At 50.9% G+C, this 15,841-nt stretch overlaps 1 protein-coding gene across 10 annotated transcripts in view; it reads left to right on the forward strand.

Annotated features, from left to right (window-relative positions):
* ANKS1A (ankyrin repeat and sterile alpha motif domain containing 1A) overlaps positions 1-15,841 on the forward strand; it is a 74,079-nt gene that overhangs the window by 19,745 nt on the left and 38,493 nt on the right. For 9 of the 10 annotated variants that reach the window (XM_074528328.1, XM_074528326.1, XM_074528327.1 and 6 more), the window contains 7 exons: positions 2,973-3,269; positions 4,228-4,303; positions 4,586-4,687; positions 5,905-6,000; positions 6,083-6,279; positions 7,738-7,830; positions 11,759-11,876. In XM_074528328.1, coding sequence (XP_074384429.1) covers positions 2,973-3,269; positions 4,228-4,303; positions 4,586-4,687; positions 5,905-6,000; positions 6,083-6,279; positions 7,738-7,830; positions 11,759-11,876 — 979 coding nt within the window. Of the gene's footprint in view, positions 1-2,972; positions 3,270-4,227; positions 4,304-4,585; positions 4,688-5,904; positions 6,001-6,082; positions 6,280-7,737; positions 7,831-11,758; positions 11,877-13,819; positions 14,062-15,841 lie in introns of those variants that run through there. The other variant, XM_074528336.1, reaches the window with a different exon arrangement.

The following is a 15,841-nucleotide window of genomic DNA, read 5'->3' on the forward strand; positions in this document are numbered from 1 at the left end:
GCCACTTATTTTGGATCCAGCCATCCATGGCAGATTTCTGCCTGTCAGAGTTTCCCTCTGCTTGGTCTGCAGGAGCTTAGGAACACACAGGCAGAGCTCCTGTGCTTGCTGGGAGTTAGGTCTGGTTCAGGGTCACTGAACACAAATGTGTTCTTGTAAAGCTCATCCAAATTGGGGATTTTTGCAAAAATACAAATAGGAATTTTATGCCTTTATGTATTCTGTGGAAACATCATAGTTGAGCAGTGTACTTGCCTGAAAGGAGCTTCCTAAAACATTGTCAGTTACCAAGCAAAACCTTACACACTCCAGTGTTGGGATGTTGAGTGAAGAAGGAATGTACAGAGGGAATATTCAATACTGGCAGTTTATTTAACCCTTCAGATCTTTACAGGTCAGAAAACTTTCCCTTTTTCAAAGCCAGTCTCCCTGTGCTCAGTCAGAGCTGCGTGTTGGGAGCAGGGGGTGCAGAACAGACACAGCACTTGAAGGGGCTGTGGATTCTCCACAGGGCTGTGTGTGGTCAGTGCCATCCCATCAGCAGGGCTCGGAACCTGTGCTGGAGCCCATAAGAAAGCAGAGCCACCCCTGCTCGTGCCCTGTTTGTGCTCTGCAGGCAGGCATTGCTCCCAGCTCCTCTCTTCCAGCTGAGAGCTGGGGGATGCAAGGATTCCTGCAGGAATGCAGCCCCTCAGCCCTCCTGAGTGCTTTATTTTTCTAAGTAGTTCTGAAATTTGAAGCCACGTGCCTTCTGGCAGCTGGAATGGAATTTTCCTTTTCCATCTCTGATACATCTGTAGGTCTGAGCACTCCTGCTCTAGTTTGTGCCTGGAGAGGTGAGGCAGGAAGGGAGCAAACTCCCTTGCCTGGAAGAACTGGAGTATTTTTGGCTGCTCAAACCTCTCCCAAAATGGAGGCAATAAAGACTCAGGCAATAGTGGGAGTTTCCACTGCACAATCTGGAATTGGGAGAGACTTGCTGTGATGATTCAAGGGAGTTTATTTGCCTGGTGATCTCTGGAGGAAAGTCTGGGGATTTTTTCTCAAGCACTGGAGCCCCAGTCTGCTTAAGGAAAATTGGACTGAATTGCAGGGAAGATGAGGGAAGTCTCCAACAATTATGTTTTTAAACAATGTTGTGTTCCCATTTCTGAGCCCTCAGGCAGATGCTTGGAACTGCTGCATGCTTTAAAGCCCCCTGAGGCTGGGAGAAAGGAGAGGGGGCAGTCCCAGGCAGGGAAATGCCCAGCAGCCAGGGCTGGCACGAGCAGCGTGTGCCCCCAGAGCTCTGGGGCAGGGACCTGCTGCTCAGGGGGGCTGGGCTCTTTCCACAAAGCCTGGCAGAGAGGATCCCTCGTGCCACAGGGCAGGCTGAGAGCCTGGCCCAGCTGTCGTGGGCTCCCTGATCCCCGCACTCCCACTCCGTCAAATGGGAATAATGGGATTTGCCAGCTCTGTAAATGCCCGAGGGCAGCAGTGTGAGCTGACGGGCAGCTGCGAGCTCTGATGTTCTCTACTCTGTCCCCTCTCACTCCCTTTGTATATTTTTTGTGCAGATTTCTGTATCCTGCAGTACCCCTGTCCACGTGTCTGTGCCTCCCCCCAGGATGGAGCCTGTTTGCCTTGGCCCTTCTGTGCTGGCAGTGGTGCTGTGCCCCCTGTGCCCCCTCCCCTGCACGTGCCTGGTTCTGCTCCTGCCCTGCCCTGCAAACTGCAGCTGCCAGAGCCTCTCCAGCTCCTGCTCCCTTTGCTTTGCCTGTGCTGAGAAGTGATGCAAAAGCCAGACACAAACACCTGGGGATTGACAGGACTGCTGAGGGTGACTGAGCACCTCAGCAGCATCCGAGTGCTCGAGCAGCCTCACGAGTTTGTGACATGGTGCAAAATACTGAGCAGTGTCCCGAGGCATGTGTGTGCTCTCACAGCAGGCAGGGATCAAATTCCCTTCTGCAGTGGTGCTGCTGCCTCCAGCAGGACAAGAACATTCTGTTTATTTTATTGGAAATTGTTAAAATGACAAACTCAACCACGAGTCTTTCAGTTGAAGTGTGGAACTGTTTGTGTTAAACTTTTTTGGGGTTATATTGTCAGATAGTTTTTTCTAAAGTGCTTAAACCAGAATCCCTTTGTGGATGACACACAGAAACTTGAGAGGAACTTAATTTGAGAAAAGGCTCTCTTAGATCTGGCCATGTTCCTATTTTGCACCTACACATGTGGGGTGTTGGAGTGCTCATTTTTGGGCTTTGCATTGCTGGTCCTTGGCCTGGCTGCTGCTGCATGCTCTGGTTTGGGTCTGGCTTCCAGCTGGGGGTGCTCCCTTGTCCCTGAGACATTGCTTCCCTCAGCTGACCTGAGCCTGGCTGGTTCCTGCAGTGGTGGAATTGCACGGTTCTCTGGTTCACAAACTGCATGGGGCTGGGTGCACCCTGTCTCTAAACAGCCAGAATTGCAGAGGTGGAATGACTTTATAACCAGGATAAGTAGGATTTGAAACAATTGAAGTTTAAATCTAAAATTATGATGATAATGAAGTTTCAGCAAATAGAATTCACACAACAGGTTGCCTGCCTTTTATTTTTGTGGCACCCTGAAGTGTGGGATGCTGCCAAGACACCAGACTGGTGTCAGCAGCATTTCTCAGGTGCCAGCAGCATTAATGGGAACCTGGACACAGCTGAACATCCCTTAAACTTTAGGATCCTGCCCCTGGTGCTTGGAAAGCAGGCTGGTCCATCTCTAGTCCCTCTTTCCCACAGCTGAAGTGCCTTGTTCTGGACATCCCTGAGGCTGTGGCAATGAGCTTGTGAGGGGACACTAAACACCCAGGGAGATGGTGACACATTGCTCAGGCTGCTTCAGACTGGGCTCTCTGCTTCCCCACTGCTTTTTTTTTTTGTCTCAATTTTGGATTGAAACACTGGAGCAGGGCGCTGCCCCAGGCCTGACGCGCTGCCCCTTGTGCCCCGCAGAACAACGACAACGAGACGGCGCTGCACTGCGCGGCCCAGCACGGCCACACCGAGGTGGTGAAGGTGCTGCTGGAGGAGCTCACCGACCCCACCATGCGCAACAACAAATTCGAGACCCCCCTGGACCTGGCGGCGCTCTACGGGAGGCTGGAAGTGGTCAAGATGCTCCTGAACGCCCACCCCAACCTGCTGAGCTGCAACACCAAGAAACACACTCCGCTGCACCTGGCAGCCAGGAACGGGCACAAGGCAGTGGTGCACGTGCTCCTGGATGCTGGCATGGACAGCAACTACCAGGTACCTGCTGTGGTGGTGGTCTCAGGATGAGGGAAGAGATTTGCAGGGGTCTCAGGATGAGGGAAGACACGAGAATGTTGACTCCACGTTTATTATTTTATGATATATATGATATTAAAACTATACTAAAAGACTAGAAGAAAGGATTTCATCAGAAGGCTAGCTAAGAATAGAACAAGAATGATAACAAAATCTTGTGACTGACTGAGACAGTCCAAACAGCTGGACTGTGGTTGGCCATTAATTAGAAACAACCACATGAGGCTAATCACAGATGCACCTGTTGCATTCCACAGCAGCAGATAATCATTGTTTACATTTTGTTCCTGAGGCCTCTCAGCTTCTCAGGAGGAAAAATCCTAAGGAAAGGATTTTTCATAAAACATGTCTGTGACAATCTGGTGTGTCTGAGTGGGGCCAGGCTGGTTGCTGGGCATTGGAGAGCTCCAGCAACCCTCGTTGCAGAAGCTGAGGAGAGCTTTGTGTTGTGCTGGGCTGCTGGGGGGGCTGCCCGGAGGGGCTGGGGTGCTGTGCATGCCTCACGCCTGTGCAGAGCCCCAGACACAGAGAGGGACACAAACACCCCGTGGCCAAAGCTATTCTGCCCTGCAGTGCTCTGAGCTCTTGATAGGCAAACGTGTCCCTTCCTATCAAGCCACTTGTGAATGTGCTGTTTTCACAGCAATGGCTTGTATGTGGGTCTTGTTTTTCCTTGTCAGGACACGACCTCTTGCTGAGCTGTAGGAGGCCCTTTCTTGGTCTCTCTGATGGAACCATCCCCATTTTTCCATCCCACATCCTCGGCATTGTAATAACATTGACAGTCTGTCCTCAGCCATAGGTAGCCACAGCTCGTGTACAAGGCCGTGTATTTATTGCTTCTGTAACCCTCTAAGCCATGCCCCCCTCACCATTCTCTGCTGTCTGGCTTCATGCTATGTTTCCATTTAATTTGCAGACTGAGAAAGGCAGTGCTTTGCACGAAGCTGCTTTGTTTGGCAAGACAGATGTGGTACAAATATTGCTGGCTGCAGGTGAGAGAATGTTCCCCCTTTGAAGCACTAATGTGGTGATCCCTTCGCCCAGAGCTTGAGGAAATCCCTTTCTATGCAGCAGGTTTCTCCATCCGGCTGTCAGAGCTCCTTGGAGCAGGATGTAGGAGAGGTTGGCTCTTGGAATTTGGCTTTAGATTTCTCTCTAGAGTGCCTTTTAGCTCCCCCCAGTGCTGATCACAAATGTGACTTGATGAAATACACAAACCTGCGCATAGTTAGACAATATTCTTGCTTTTGCCCTCTGTACCCCTGTGGCCACAGGTATTGATGTGAACATAAAGGATAACAGAGGCCTGACTGCTCTGGACATTGTGAGGGAGCTTCCTTCCCAGAAAAGCCAGCACATAGCAGCTCTCATTGAAGGTGGGTAATGCAGCTCTGCCTCTGGGGAGGAGGGGAAAGCTTGGGGTGCTGATTCTGCCAAGGCAGGTACAGGATGTGCTTTTCTAGACCTGGAGAGTGCTGAAATTAAAGCAGTTTCAGGGTGTGCTGGAAGAACCAGTGCTGAAATGCTGGGGTGAGCTTCCCCAGACCAAATGTTTGGAGGAGGACTTGGGGGGATTTAGGAGGATTAGCCCTTTGCTGAGAGAGTGTGGCATGACTTTTACAGTTTAAATGGGCTTAATTGAGCTTTGTTTAGCTCACTTTAGAAGTTAATTAAAATTAAGGATAGCCTAAATCTGCTTGCAGAATGCAAAGTAACAGCTTTAGAAATGGTTCTGGTATAATTCCCCTTGACGTGTCTGTGTAGGCAAATCACTGTCCACAGATCTCACATCCTGCTCCTCGCCTCGTCGTCAGGCTTGGGCATGGAATTTGCAGATGAGATTTACAGAAAAGGCCTTGATTACTTGTGTTTTATAAAGGAGCTTGGTCCATTGTGTCTGTCCAAATTCGGGAATGAAATGTGACATCTTGGCTAAATTCATACCTTGTAATTACGCTGTCTGCATTTCCTCTCAGCTGTGGGGAGGATCAGAAGCATTTGGAGCTGGGCTGTGTTATTCATGCTGAGCATTTGGGAGCTTTGCAGGTTCAAAGCACTTCTCAGACTTTTAACTAAGCTGTGCCTGTGAGGCTGGAATGTTTGAGCTTTATTCTGAAACTGAAGACAAAGATGGGCTTTAAAACTGAAGGTGTTGCAGATAAAGGCTGTTAGTTTTCCCCAGGAGGGAGCTGCTCTTGGATGTTACATCAGCTGAATGTTTCTGGCTTTGCCTGTGGTTGGGGGCTGCAGCTGGAATTGGTTTCTCTTGTTATGACTCTGTTCAGTGATGGAGTTTGTGTCTACAACACGAATTTGCTCCGTGACTCTGTGTCCGTGCAGCAGCTTTGCAGCTTTCTGATTAAAGACTCTGAAAGTTCAAAGTGCCATCCCTCCCCTTGTGCCTGTGATTAAAGAGGCTGCCTGCTTCTATTTTGGGATCTGAGCTGCAAGTTTTAATAATGTTATTTTTTTTTTGGACACTTAATAAGCTGACAGTTGGCCTTCCACCCACGAGGGAGGAAGCGCCATGTGCTGAAGGGGACAGAAAGCCAGATGGATGTGAGCTGACCCTGTCCCCCCAACCCCCTTGCAGATTACACCGTTGGGAAGAAAAGTGCCAAAGGTGTGGAGAAATCTGCTCCAGCCCCGCTCGCTGCAGCCACCGATGCCCCGGGCCGGACGTCTCAGGGTGGGCATCCCCAGCATTCCCCTCCCTGCCAGCGCCGAGCCAGGACATCCAGGGACAATGCCATCTCCCTTTCCCCCTGCAGGTGATGTGGACAAAGCTGTGACAGAGCTGATCATGGATTTTGATGTGAACCCCGAGGAGGAGAGCCCCTATGAGGCTCTGTACAACGCCACGTCCTGCCACTCCCTGGACAGCCTGGCCAGCGGGAGATCGTCCGACCGCGACTCTGGGAACAAGGAGGCTGAGCCCAGCGGCCTCAAGGCAGCTGCAGTCAGGCCTGTATGTAGCTGTATGTGCTTGCCCCAGAGGCACAGGGGGCTGACCTGTTTTGCAGCAGGCTGCCCAAGCTTGAGGAAATGTTTAAATCCTTCCCTGACACTGATGAGAGCAGGCTGGTGTCTCTCCTTCCCTACCCTGCTCTCAGGGATTTTCTAAAAGCAGAGAAGCAGCCACTTCTTCATTTCACTTTGTGTTGCATCCTTCTGTTTTCTGGCAATGTGCTGTTGCCAGTGAAACTTGGTCTGTCTGGAGATTGCATTTTGCAGAAGGGCTGACTCCTTGTCCTGAAAAAGGTTCTGGAGACTTGTGTGGAGCATCTTCTCATGGCTCACTGCTTTACCATAGCTGAGGCTCTCAGGAAATTATCTGTAATAACCTCTTGGAAACTAGTTGGCAGTGGAAGGGGTTTGTTTTTTGTGTATTACTTGCAGAGCTCTGTAGAGGGTACTCCAGGCTTTACAAAGCAGCACAGAGCTCCTGGAACTGTCCCCAGAGAAGTCTTCCTCACCTTCTGTCAGCTGCATCTGCTGCCCTGGTAGCAATCAGCAGGAAGGCTGCTGTGGGGCAGATGGGACACGGGCCCTGCAGTGCTGGGTCAGCTTCAGGCTCTGTGTTCTGGTTGGTTTTTCAAAGCCTGCTCTGTGGAGGTGTTTTTGAACAAAAGGCAGAGCAGCAGTGAACAATTAAACTGCTGGGGGCACAGTAACCATGGTTTCCCCTCTGTGCAGAGAGTTGCAGCCTTTGGCTTGTGCTGAGAGCAATAGAATAGAAATGAGACATAAGCTTTGGATGGGGGACATTTTGGGCAGATATCTCAGGTGTGCAGTACCAGGCTGTCCTGTTACTGATCAGATCTTGTCATTGTCCTGTGCTGATGGGGTCTGGTGTGAAATGAGCTCAGTTCTAGCACAAGTAAGGAAAGAGGAGAGCTGAACTGCAGTGAAAAGAGAGCAGGAAGAGAGACATGCTCCAGGAGCTGGCTGAGTGTGAGCAGTGCCGCTCCCTTGGCCATTAGATGGAGCTGTGGCTGGGCAGGAGGTGCCCCGGGAGCAGCTCCAGCTGCCCAGTTGCAATCCCGGGATATCGCAGGAGAGCAGTGCAGCTTAGTTTCTTGATCCCTAGAGTTTTCCACTATAAAAGGTGCCCTGGCATCGGTTTCACTAAGCCACAAGCCCTTTCTTCTCATCAGCTCGTTGCTCATTGCCCTGTGTAATGCTGCGGAGATGCAGGTTTGGGTTTAAGTGAGACCAGTGGAACAGGATCAGTGTCCTGAGGAAGAGGAGGAGGAAAGGCAGCAGCCATTGCCCAGCTCTTTGCTTTTAGGCTGAACTTCTCCACCAAGATTAATTTGAAGAGATCTTTGCTGCACCCACAGCAGTGGGGCCATAGGGCTGGGGGGCAGAAGGGATGAGCTGGGGTGCAGAAGGGATGAGCTGACAGTGTCTCTCTCACCTGCAGAGAGAACGTCCTCCTCCGCCAGCCAAGCCCCCGCCTGATGAAGAGGAGGAGCAGAATGTGGAGAAGAAGGCAAGCCACAGTGCTCCCTGTGAGGTACATGGGGCTTGCTCTGGGGTGTTTCATGGGAGAGTTTAAACATCAGTTTAAATAGTTTGGGAGAAGCCAAGGGTGCTGTTACCTCCTGTGCTCGTTGGGCTGTGGATTGAAGCATTCCCTCACTCAGCACTGCTGCTGTCCCTTACCATGGGAACTTCCTTTGTCCGCTTCCTCCAGGGCACCTCAGAGTTGACCTTCAGCCTTACTTTCCTATTCTTGGCTGAGAATTCCCTTAGGAGGAGATTTTTCTGACCCACGTTGTGATGTGGACCATTGCCCTCTAGTAACGATCCCACCACAGGCATCTTCAGTTGGACTGAAGCACAGAGGGGCTGTGAGTTGCTGCTTCCTCTGAGCTCCCAGCTGTGGAGGAGCTGCTCAGGCTTGTGGGTCCCACTGACATGAGCAGGGATCAGGAGCTTGAATTCAGCTGAGGGTGTGGCCCAGCATGTGTTAAAGCTGCCTTCTGCAGGGCTCAGTGGTGTGAGCTGCTTTCTGATGGAACTCAAGCTCTCCCATTTCATTTTGTTGCTGCTGGGGTTTCCTGTTGCTCACCTTATTCACCTGCTGTGAAGCTCAGATGTAAGGACTCCCCAGGAGACATGGCTGTGGGAAACCACAAGTGTGCCTTGGCACCTTGTGCTGACACCCAGGAAAACCTTCAAAGCAAATCCCAATCCTGTGGATTTCTGTGCTCTCCCAAAGGCAGTGGGCTGTGTGTGAAGCTCGTGGAGCGTGTGCCACCTCTGCTGTCAGAGCAGGCTCTGCTTCTGCAGGTGCTTTCTTTGGGTGTGCTGATCTGCTGGAGTTCTGCAAGGCATAAATGAGCTCTGTTTTCTGGAGAGTGTCAAATCCACGTGAGACACGGGTGAACATGGCCTGCTGTGGTAGAACTGACTGCAGAGAGGGAGTAAATCTGAGCTGTGTGTGTGCAGGGAAACTGGGATGTGACATTGTGGACTGATCAAATGCAGGGGGTGGTAACCAGTCCTGTGCCTGGCTCTGGCAGCAGGTCATGGAGTAATTGGGAAGCAGAACTTGTTTATGACAATCAACACGGGGAGGGAAACGTGCCCTGATCATTCCTGCTGAGCTTTCTGGCCATGTTTAATTACCAAACACCTGCTGTGTTGTCCTGCCTTTAATGGCTTTGGAAGCACAATCCATTAAAGGGAATCTTGCTGGCAAAGGGCAGAGTGACTCGCTGGAGAGACCTTGATTTGTGACCAACTTCAGTGACAAAACTTACAGGCAGCATGTGGCTGCCTGGAAATGACCTTTTGGACATACTGATGAGCAGTTTGGGGCTGATCCTTTTACTTTGCTTGTTCCTCCTGGCCTGCTCTGCTTTTCTGACTCTTGCCCATCTTTTCTCACCTCTCCCTGGGCCAGGCAGGTGTGCACATGCTCCAGGAATGCTGTAAACATTCTCCTGCAGCATCCCAGTCTGCCACCCTCCAGCCCTGCTCTCCCATTGGAGCCAGGATTTAAAGTCATTGAGTATTCTGGGGTTGGGCCAAACTCCAGTTTTCCAAAGTAGTCTTTTTATTCCTTGCCAAGCTGGGGCTATCACTCAAAGCAGATGAGAGTAAACAAGAAACTTCACTTTCATCGCGGAAAAGCGTTGGTACAAACAGGCAAAGGAGCTGATTGTGTGGAGGTGCTTGAGTGGTGCCTTTCACTATCTGCAGAAACCTTCTGGGTTTGGAGCTGAGTAAGAGTCTGCACTGTCAAATTAAACTTCAGTTCCAGTTGTTTACTGCTTGTCTCCAGAAGGGAAGTGCAGATCAAGGACGAGGCGCCGCGTTGGCTCCACGAGCTTGGTCTGCAGCTCTGGGGAGGGAGAGGAGAGGAAGCAATGAGTTACCCTTTAAAAAGTCTTTCAAACTCCTCTGCTGTGGATTAATGAGCATCCTCATTATTCACAGCATCTTATTTTTGAGCTTTGCTAGCAATGAACATTTATATATGCAAGCAACATGGTGAAGAACTAAAAGCTGAATTGGAAGAAAGCTTTACTTGGTGGTGCTGCTCCTGGTCACAAAGCCCACAGGGCAAGCAGGGCTCTCCAGCAGTGGTCTTTGTTTTGAGTGAATTTGAACCTGGAACACTGTTTAGAGCTTGGAAGGATGAGAGATGAAGATCAAGTGTCACCAGGCCTGTGAAAGTTCAAAGTAGAAGCTGGGAACTCTGTGCTGCTGGAGAGCTTCTGCCTTTGCTGCATTTAAAGAGGGCAGCACAGGAATCATCATCCACAGGAATGTCAGGAGAGCACAGGGCCTGGCTGAAGGTCCAGGCTGCTGCTGTGCTAACAGGCTGCTGCTGGGCAGGATTTTTACAAGATCACTGTCAAGAACCTCTCACCTGCTGTTCTGGTCTGACGGTTTTGTGCCACCATCTGGTCAGAATTTTTCCCTAATTTGCTCATTATGAGCTCCTTCACCTGGAAAGGAGCAGGTCTGCCTGGCAGCTCTTGCTCAAAGCTGGTAGAATAAATAAATATTTCCCATGCCAGACATGGCCCATTTCCTCCCATTGGGAAAGTCACATTAAAAGCCAGGTGGGTTTGTGCAGAGCAGCACATGGATGTCAGAATCCTCTGTGCTGCTGATTCTTGGGTGCCTCTCCAAGACTCCTGGCTGGGTTGCAGTCAGGTGGGCACCAGTTTGCCCTTGGAGCAGCTCTGGTGCTCTCATTTTGGGGAGAAGCAGGAGCTGTGCTGTGCTGGTGAGGCAGTGGCAGGTCCAGGGGTGTGAGCAGTAGGAGCCCTCCCTGGGAGCACATTTTGTTCAGATCTGCTGTTCCCAGTCCTGGCAGCAGGTAGGGATTGTTTGCTTTCTGCCTTGGGTTTGTCCCACTGTGGCTGGGGACAGTCACACATGGTTTGGGCTGGAAGGGACCTTAAAGATCATCCAGTCCCAAGCCCTTGTCATGGGCTGGGACACCTTCCACTCCACCAGGTTGTTCCAAGCCCCATCCAGCCTGGCCTTGAACACTTCCAGGGCATTCACAATTTTCTCTCTCTCCATGCCCCTCCCCAGCTCTCCTAGAGCCTCTTAGGGTGCATTCCTGGTCATGTTGAGCTCCTGGGACAGGGTTGCATCAATCTGCCAGGGTCTGGCCAGGAGATGGTGCTGAAGGCAGCTGACTGTGCTGGCAGGGTGCCCTGTGGCCAGTTTAGCCCCTTCAGCACTGGGATGGCACACGAGGGTGGCCAGTGCATCCTTGGCATCGGTGCAGAGCAACACGTGCGAGTGCAGCACGACTTGTCTGGATCCTGCACCAAAACCTCAGCCCTGCACATGGCTGGTGGCTTTCCACAACAGCTCAGGGAGAGTCTGCCAGGGTTACAAACCAGCTCTGAGTAGAGGCTTTGGGGGATTTAAATGAGCACAATCACTGCTGCACATCCTGAAGTTAAACTGAGTTCATGCAGTGCTGCCTGAGGACTCTTTAGCTCTGAATATGCCATACATCCTGAGGTCACAAATGCAGATCTGAGGTGCCTGAGAGGGTGGCAGGGATTTGGGCTTTTGTTCTTTTTAGCCCTGTCCTAATAGGGCCGGCAGCTAAAAAGTGAATGACTGTGCAAATTCCAATGGCAACAGCGAGTCTGAGATGGGATGAACAGGAATAACGGCCTCAGCTCTTTTCTCCCTCCAGGCTGTCTGCAGCCCTTGCTCAGTTGGTCAGTGCTGGAAAGCTGTCAGCAGCCAGAAATACTGAAAATTAAAGGGCTTTGGGTGGGGTTTTTTTGAGGGGGTTAAAAAAACCCAAAGGGGAGTATTACATTTTGGCTCACACTCCACAGTGAAGGTGTTGCTTCTGCCAATTCTTTGCTTAACCCCTGGCATAGAGGCTGTGGGGTTTATGCTGGGACAAAGCATGGCTTTGCAGAGCACCACATTGTGCTGTTCTTCATCAGGCCTCTGCTGCCCGGGGAAAGAGCAGGGGAAGTGGAGCTGAGGAAGAGGAACACCCCTACGAGCTGTTGCTTACAGCAGAAACTAAAAAGCCGGTTGCAGTGGACAGGAAAACAAAAGGTGAGTGACCATCCAAAAAGCAGAGCTGTTTGCTTGCATGTGCTTCAGGAAGGCACGAGGGCAGAGGGCAAGTGGAACAATGAAAGTCTCTGCAGGGTGGGGGCTGGAGGGTGATTGTTGTGTTTCCTGGTAATCTCTGTGTGAAGGAGAGAGCTCTGAGCGTTCCTGTACAGAGTGTACACAGAGGAAGGGCAGCTCCGCTGTAGGACAGTTCAGAGATTGCCAGGATCTGCTCTGTGAGCTCAGAAATGCCCAAATCTCATGCCTGGCCAAGCAGAGGCAGAGGGTGAGAGGCTGGAGGCTGTGCCTCTGCCAGGGATGATGAGCACCACGAGTGTTCCAGTGAGCCGTGTTTCCATCCAGCTGGCGCTGCAGGTTTCTGCTGTCCTGCTGTAAAATCAACATCCTGCTCTGTGCTAGAGCTAATTTGAGATGGAAACTAACAGGAGGAAAACAAAAATGTGTAGAGCAAGAACTAGAACTGGCTGAGAGCATGGAGTACACAGGTTGATACTGAGGCAGTTTCTCCTCACCCTGAAGGACCTCTGAGCTTTACAAAGCATCTGGGAACACCTTGTCTCTTGTGTTTAGCTGTTGTTGGCTTTTTGGCTTTCCTTCAACAATAACAACAAAAGATTTGTTTAGAGGGAAAAGATTTCCGCTTTATTCAGAAGTCCCGAGCAGGAATTTGGGTGGATTTAGTTTGGGTTCTCACACTGGAGCCCCTCTGCCTCTGAGGATGGACAGGGCTAACAAGGACTTGAGGTGATGCCTCACTGAGTGCTTTGTCAGACCTGCAGCATGATAGCTCTCATTGCTCAGGTCCTGCTGCTCTCCTGGCTGCTCCAGAGTGGCACAGGAGGTCATTGTGTTCCCACCAGCACTTGCCAAAGCCCCTCACTGCCAGAGGCAAGTTTTGAGAGGTTTTCAGGTTGGTGCTTTCAGTCTGGGCCAGGAACAGTCCTTGGGCAACAGCCACTGAGGGCTTTCAGGGCTTTCAGGCTTTCATCAGTGGGCAGCTATTGCTGGTTATTCCAACTGCTCCACTCCTTCCCCTGGCTGCACTGCCCAGGCTTGATTGGTGAGAGTGGAGGTATTTCCTAATTCTGTGTCAGCTTAAAATAAAACCTCAGAGTAAGGCAGCTGTCTGTTCCTTATGCTGATCTCTTCCCCTGAACTCCTGAAGACAGGAGAGGTTGCAGGAAGATCTTTATGGATCCAGAGCAGAGTCCCATCTTTTGATGCACAGTTGGAAAGATCAAAGCTGTGACTTCATGGTTTGCACTCCATGGAAAGTGTTGGTAACAAGCCTGGAGCCCTTCCCGCTGTTACAGTGGGAGAAATCCAGGGATGCAGTTGAGTTTTTCCTCATCTTCCCTGACTTTCCCATTCTTTAAATGCAGTCAGCTCTGTGGCTGATGATGGGGGGAGAAGATAAATTTAAGGAGCGGCAGAATTAAGCAAGAGTTGAGGGAGAGACCAAAACCTTACTTGGGGTGTTGGAGAATTTTCCCACCTCTGGGTCAGAAGAGTCCTGGAGCATCAAAGGCAGCAGCAGCTCAATCCCAAGGCACAGAACAGGCTGGAGCATGGCTTTGAACTGCTCCTTGGCTCTCAGAGTGAGGGTCTGGCTTCTGCATGAGTTCTGGAGCAGCCTTTGGTCAGGAGAGGAGGGCTTGGGTTCCTGTGGCTGTTGAAAGGGCCTTTCAGGGCAGCAGGAAGGCTGAATTTCAGGCCTGTGGGTTTAATGGTGCCTTTCATCTCTGATAGCTGCCTTTGTTCCTCTGGCTGCCAGTTGTCCTGTGTCCAGCCAGCAGATGAATGTGGCATTATCCACTGGCTTTGGTGGCCTTTGTGTGTGTTAGAGCAGCTCGCTGTCACATGCTGGAGCACTGGCAGAGGTTGGCCTCATGTTTTGGGCAGAGTGTCAGAAGTGGTTTGAGCCAAATGCTCTCCCATCCACTTTGGTGTGCAGTCACATGCCTGAAGTCAGGGCACTCAGGCCCTCTAACAGGGTGTGAAATTAAAGCAAAAGGGGAGGAATGTGTGTGGAGTGACCAGGAGGAGGCTTCTGAGCTCCTGCTGCCTCCAGAGAGACCGAATGGAGGGTGAAAAGATTTGAGTTTTGAGCTGTTTGGCTTCTCAGGAGTCACACCCAGGTGTTGCCAGCAGTGACCAGCTGCAGGTAGGACTGACTTGGTGCCTTCTGGCTGTTATCACAAACTGATACTTGTTGGGGTTGTTCTGTGCTGCTTCCATAGGAGGTCCAGCTTGAAGTTCCCACTTTGCCCTTCCTGCTGTAAGAGATTTTCTATGTGGTTGTGCTGGTTCAGCCAGCACAGTGTGACTGTGCTGCTACCCAGAGAGCTGGAATGATCCAGCAATAAAGTCAGAACACACTGCAGAGAGATTGAAATAAACTCTTTTCTGAGAGCCAGAATGGCTGCTGAAATAGCAGGGTGGATATTGCTGTGGGGTTCTGTGGGGACACTTGGTTAATGCAGGAAAAGATTTGGGGACAGCCCACAGCCTACATGGTGTTACCTTGGACAGAGGATAGACTTCTGTCCCATATCCCAGGTCCAGGCCTTTGTTTCTGCTCTCATGGTGTTGTGCAGAATCACATTAATGATCTCTCTAAGCAGGGCAGTGTCTCATTGCCCTTTCTGAAGAGGGGAGTACAAAACAGCACAAATTCAGGTGGATAAACTCTGCTGGAATGGCTGAGCTTGGTGAGGTTAACACAGGAGTGTTTCATCCTCAGCTGGGCTCCACACAAGGCTGTGGAATGGGCCTGTGTTTCAGTCCTGTTGTTGGTAAATGATATTTTTGCACCTCTCAAAGCCAGTTTCTTCCTCTGGCTTTCAGTTTCACAGGAGGGAAATTTGCCTGCTCCTCACTTGACAAACTCTGGCATGATGTAACGTGGGCAGCCTTTTCCATGTGAGATCAGAGGCTGCTGTGTGCCCTCACTAATTTTAAGGTTGGGGAGCTTGAGCAGGCAGCAGCTGCAGGAACAGCTTCACTCTCCTAATCCAGGGTTGTGAGACAAATCCTGCTGTTGATATAGAGGGAAAGAAATCCAGTGGAGGCAGGGTGGTTACAGCTTAGCATGGAGTGTTTAGGGAAGTGCTTCGTATCTGGAGAGCTCAGGCTGCTGGCAGGGAAGCTCTTGCTGGAATTCTCCCTGGGATGTGAACAGCCTGTACCCAGGAAGGGCTCCTGATCCCGGGAAGGGTTGGGAGCAGCTCTCCTGTGGGTGAGACCTGCATCAAGCTGAGGCTGAAAAAGGGAGAATCTGTCAAATGATCTGTGCTGGGGGGTAAAATCTGTGAAGGGAGAGAAATCCATAAAGGGAGCTGGGCAGGAGTCCCTGTGCTAGGGACCCTTCCTGAGTGTAACTCACATGAAACTGGAGGAGGAGGATTCTTTCAGATCTCCTAAAGGGAGAGGCCTGGAGAGCCCTGCATGTTCCTGCTCCGTGCACCTCAGAGACAAAAAGACTGAGAAGACTTTATACATTAGTTGTGTCTGCAGCTTTCAGGGCAGGCTCTGAAATATCTCCTTCAAGATGTTTCTCACAATTTCTGAGCCAGTGCTGTTGCCCTCGCTCCATCCCTTCCTTCCCTGGCAGCTGCCCTGTGTTTCAGAGTCCCACTTAGCTCACAGATGAGTGGGTGGCTGGGATTCCTGTCCAACAGGAGCCCTTTTGTGAGGTGCTGGAGCTGGATTTGGAGCACTTTGTTCTGGCTGGACTCAAGTGTTGCAGCACGTGGCACAAACTTTGGCCAGCTGCCTCTCTGCCTGCAGCAGAAATGTCACTAAAGGTTCAGCTGGGCACAGAAGAAATGGTTTCCAAGGAAGGGAAGAGGTTGGGAAGAAAAACTACAAAAGTTTTTCTTTCCCCACGGGTTTATTGACTGTCCCATCACTGCTGTCTTGCTCACCTCTCTGTGGCTTTGCAT

Source organism: Zonotrichia albicollis, chromosome 28 (genome assembly GCF_047830755.1).
Source record: "Zonotrichia albicollis isolate bZonAlb1 chromosome 28, bZonAlb1.hap1, whole genome shotgun sequence".
Taxonomy (NCBI): domain Eukaryota; kingdom Metazoa; phylum Chordata; class Aves; order Passeriformes; family Passerellidae; genus Zonotrichia; species Zonotrichia albicollis.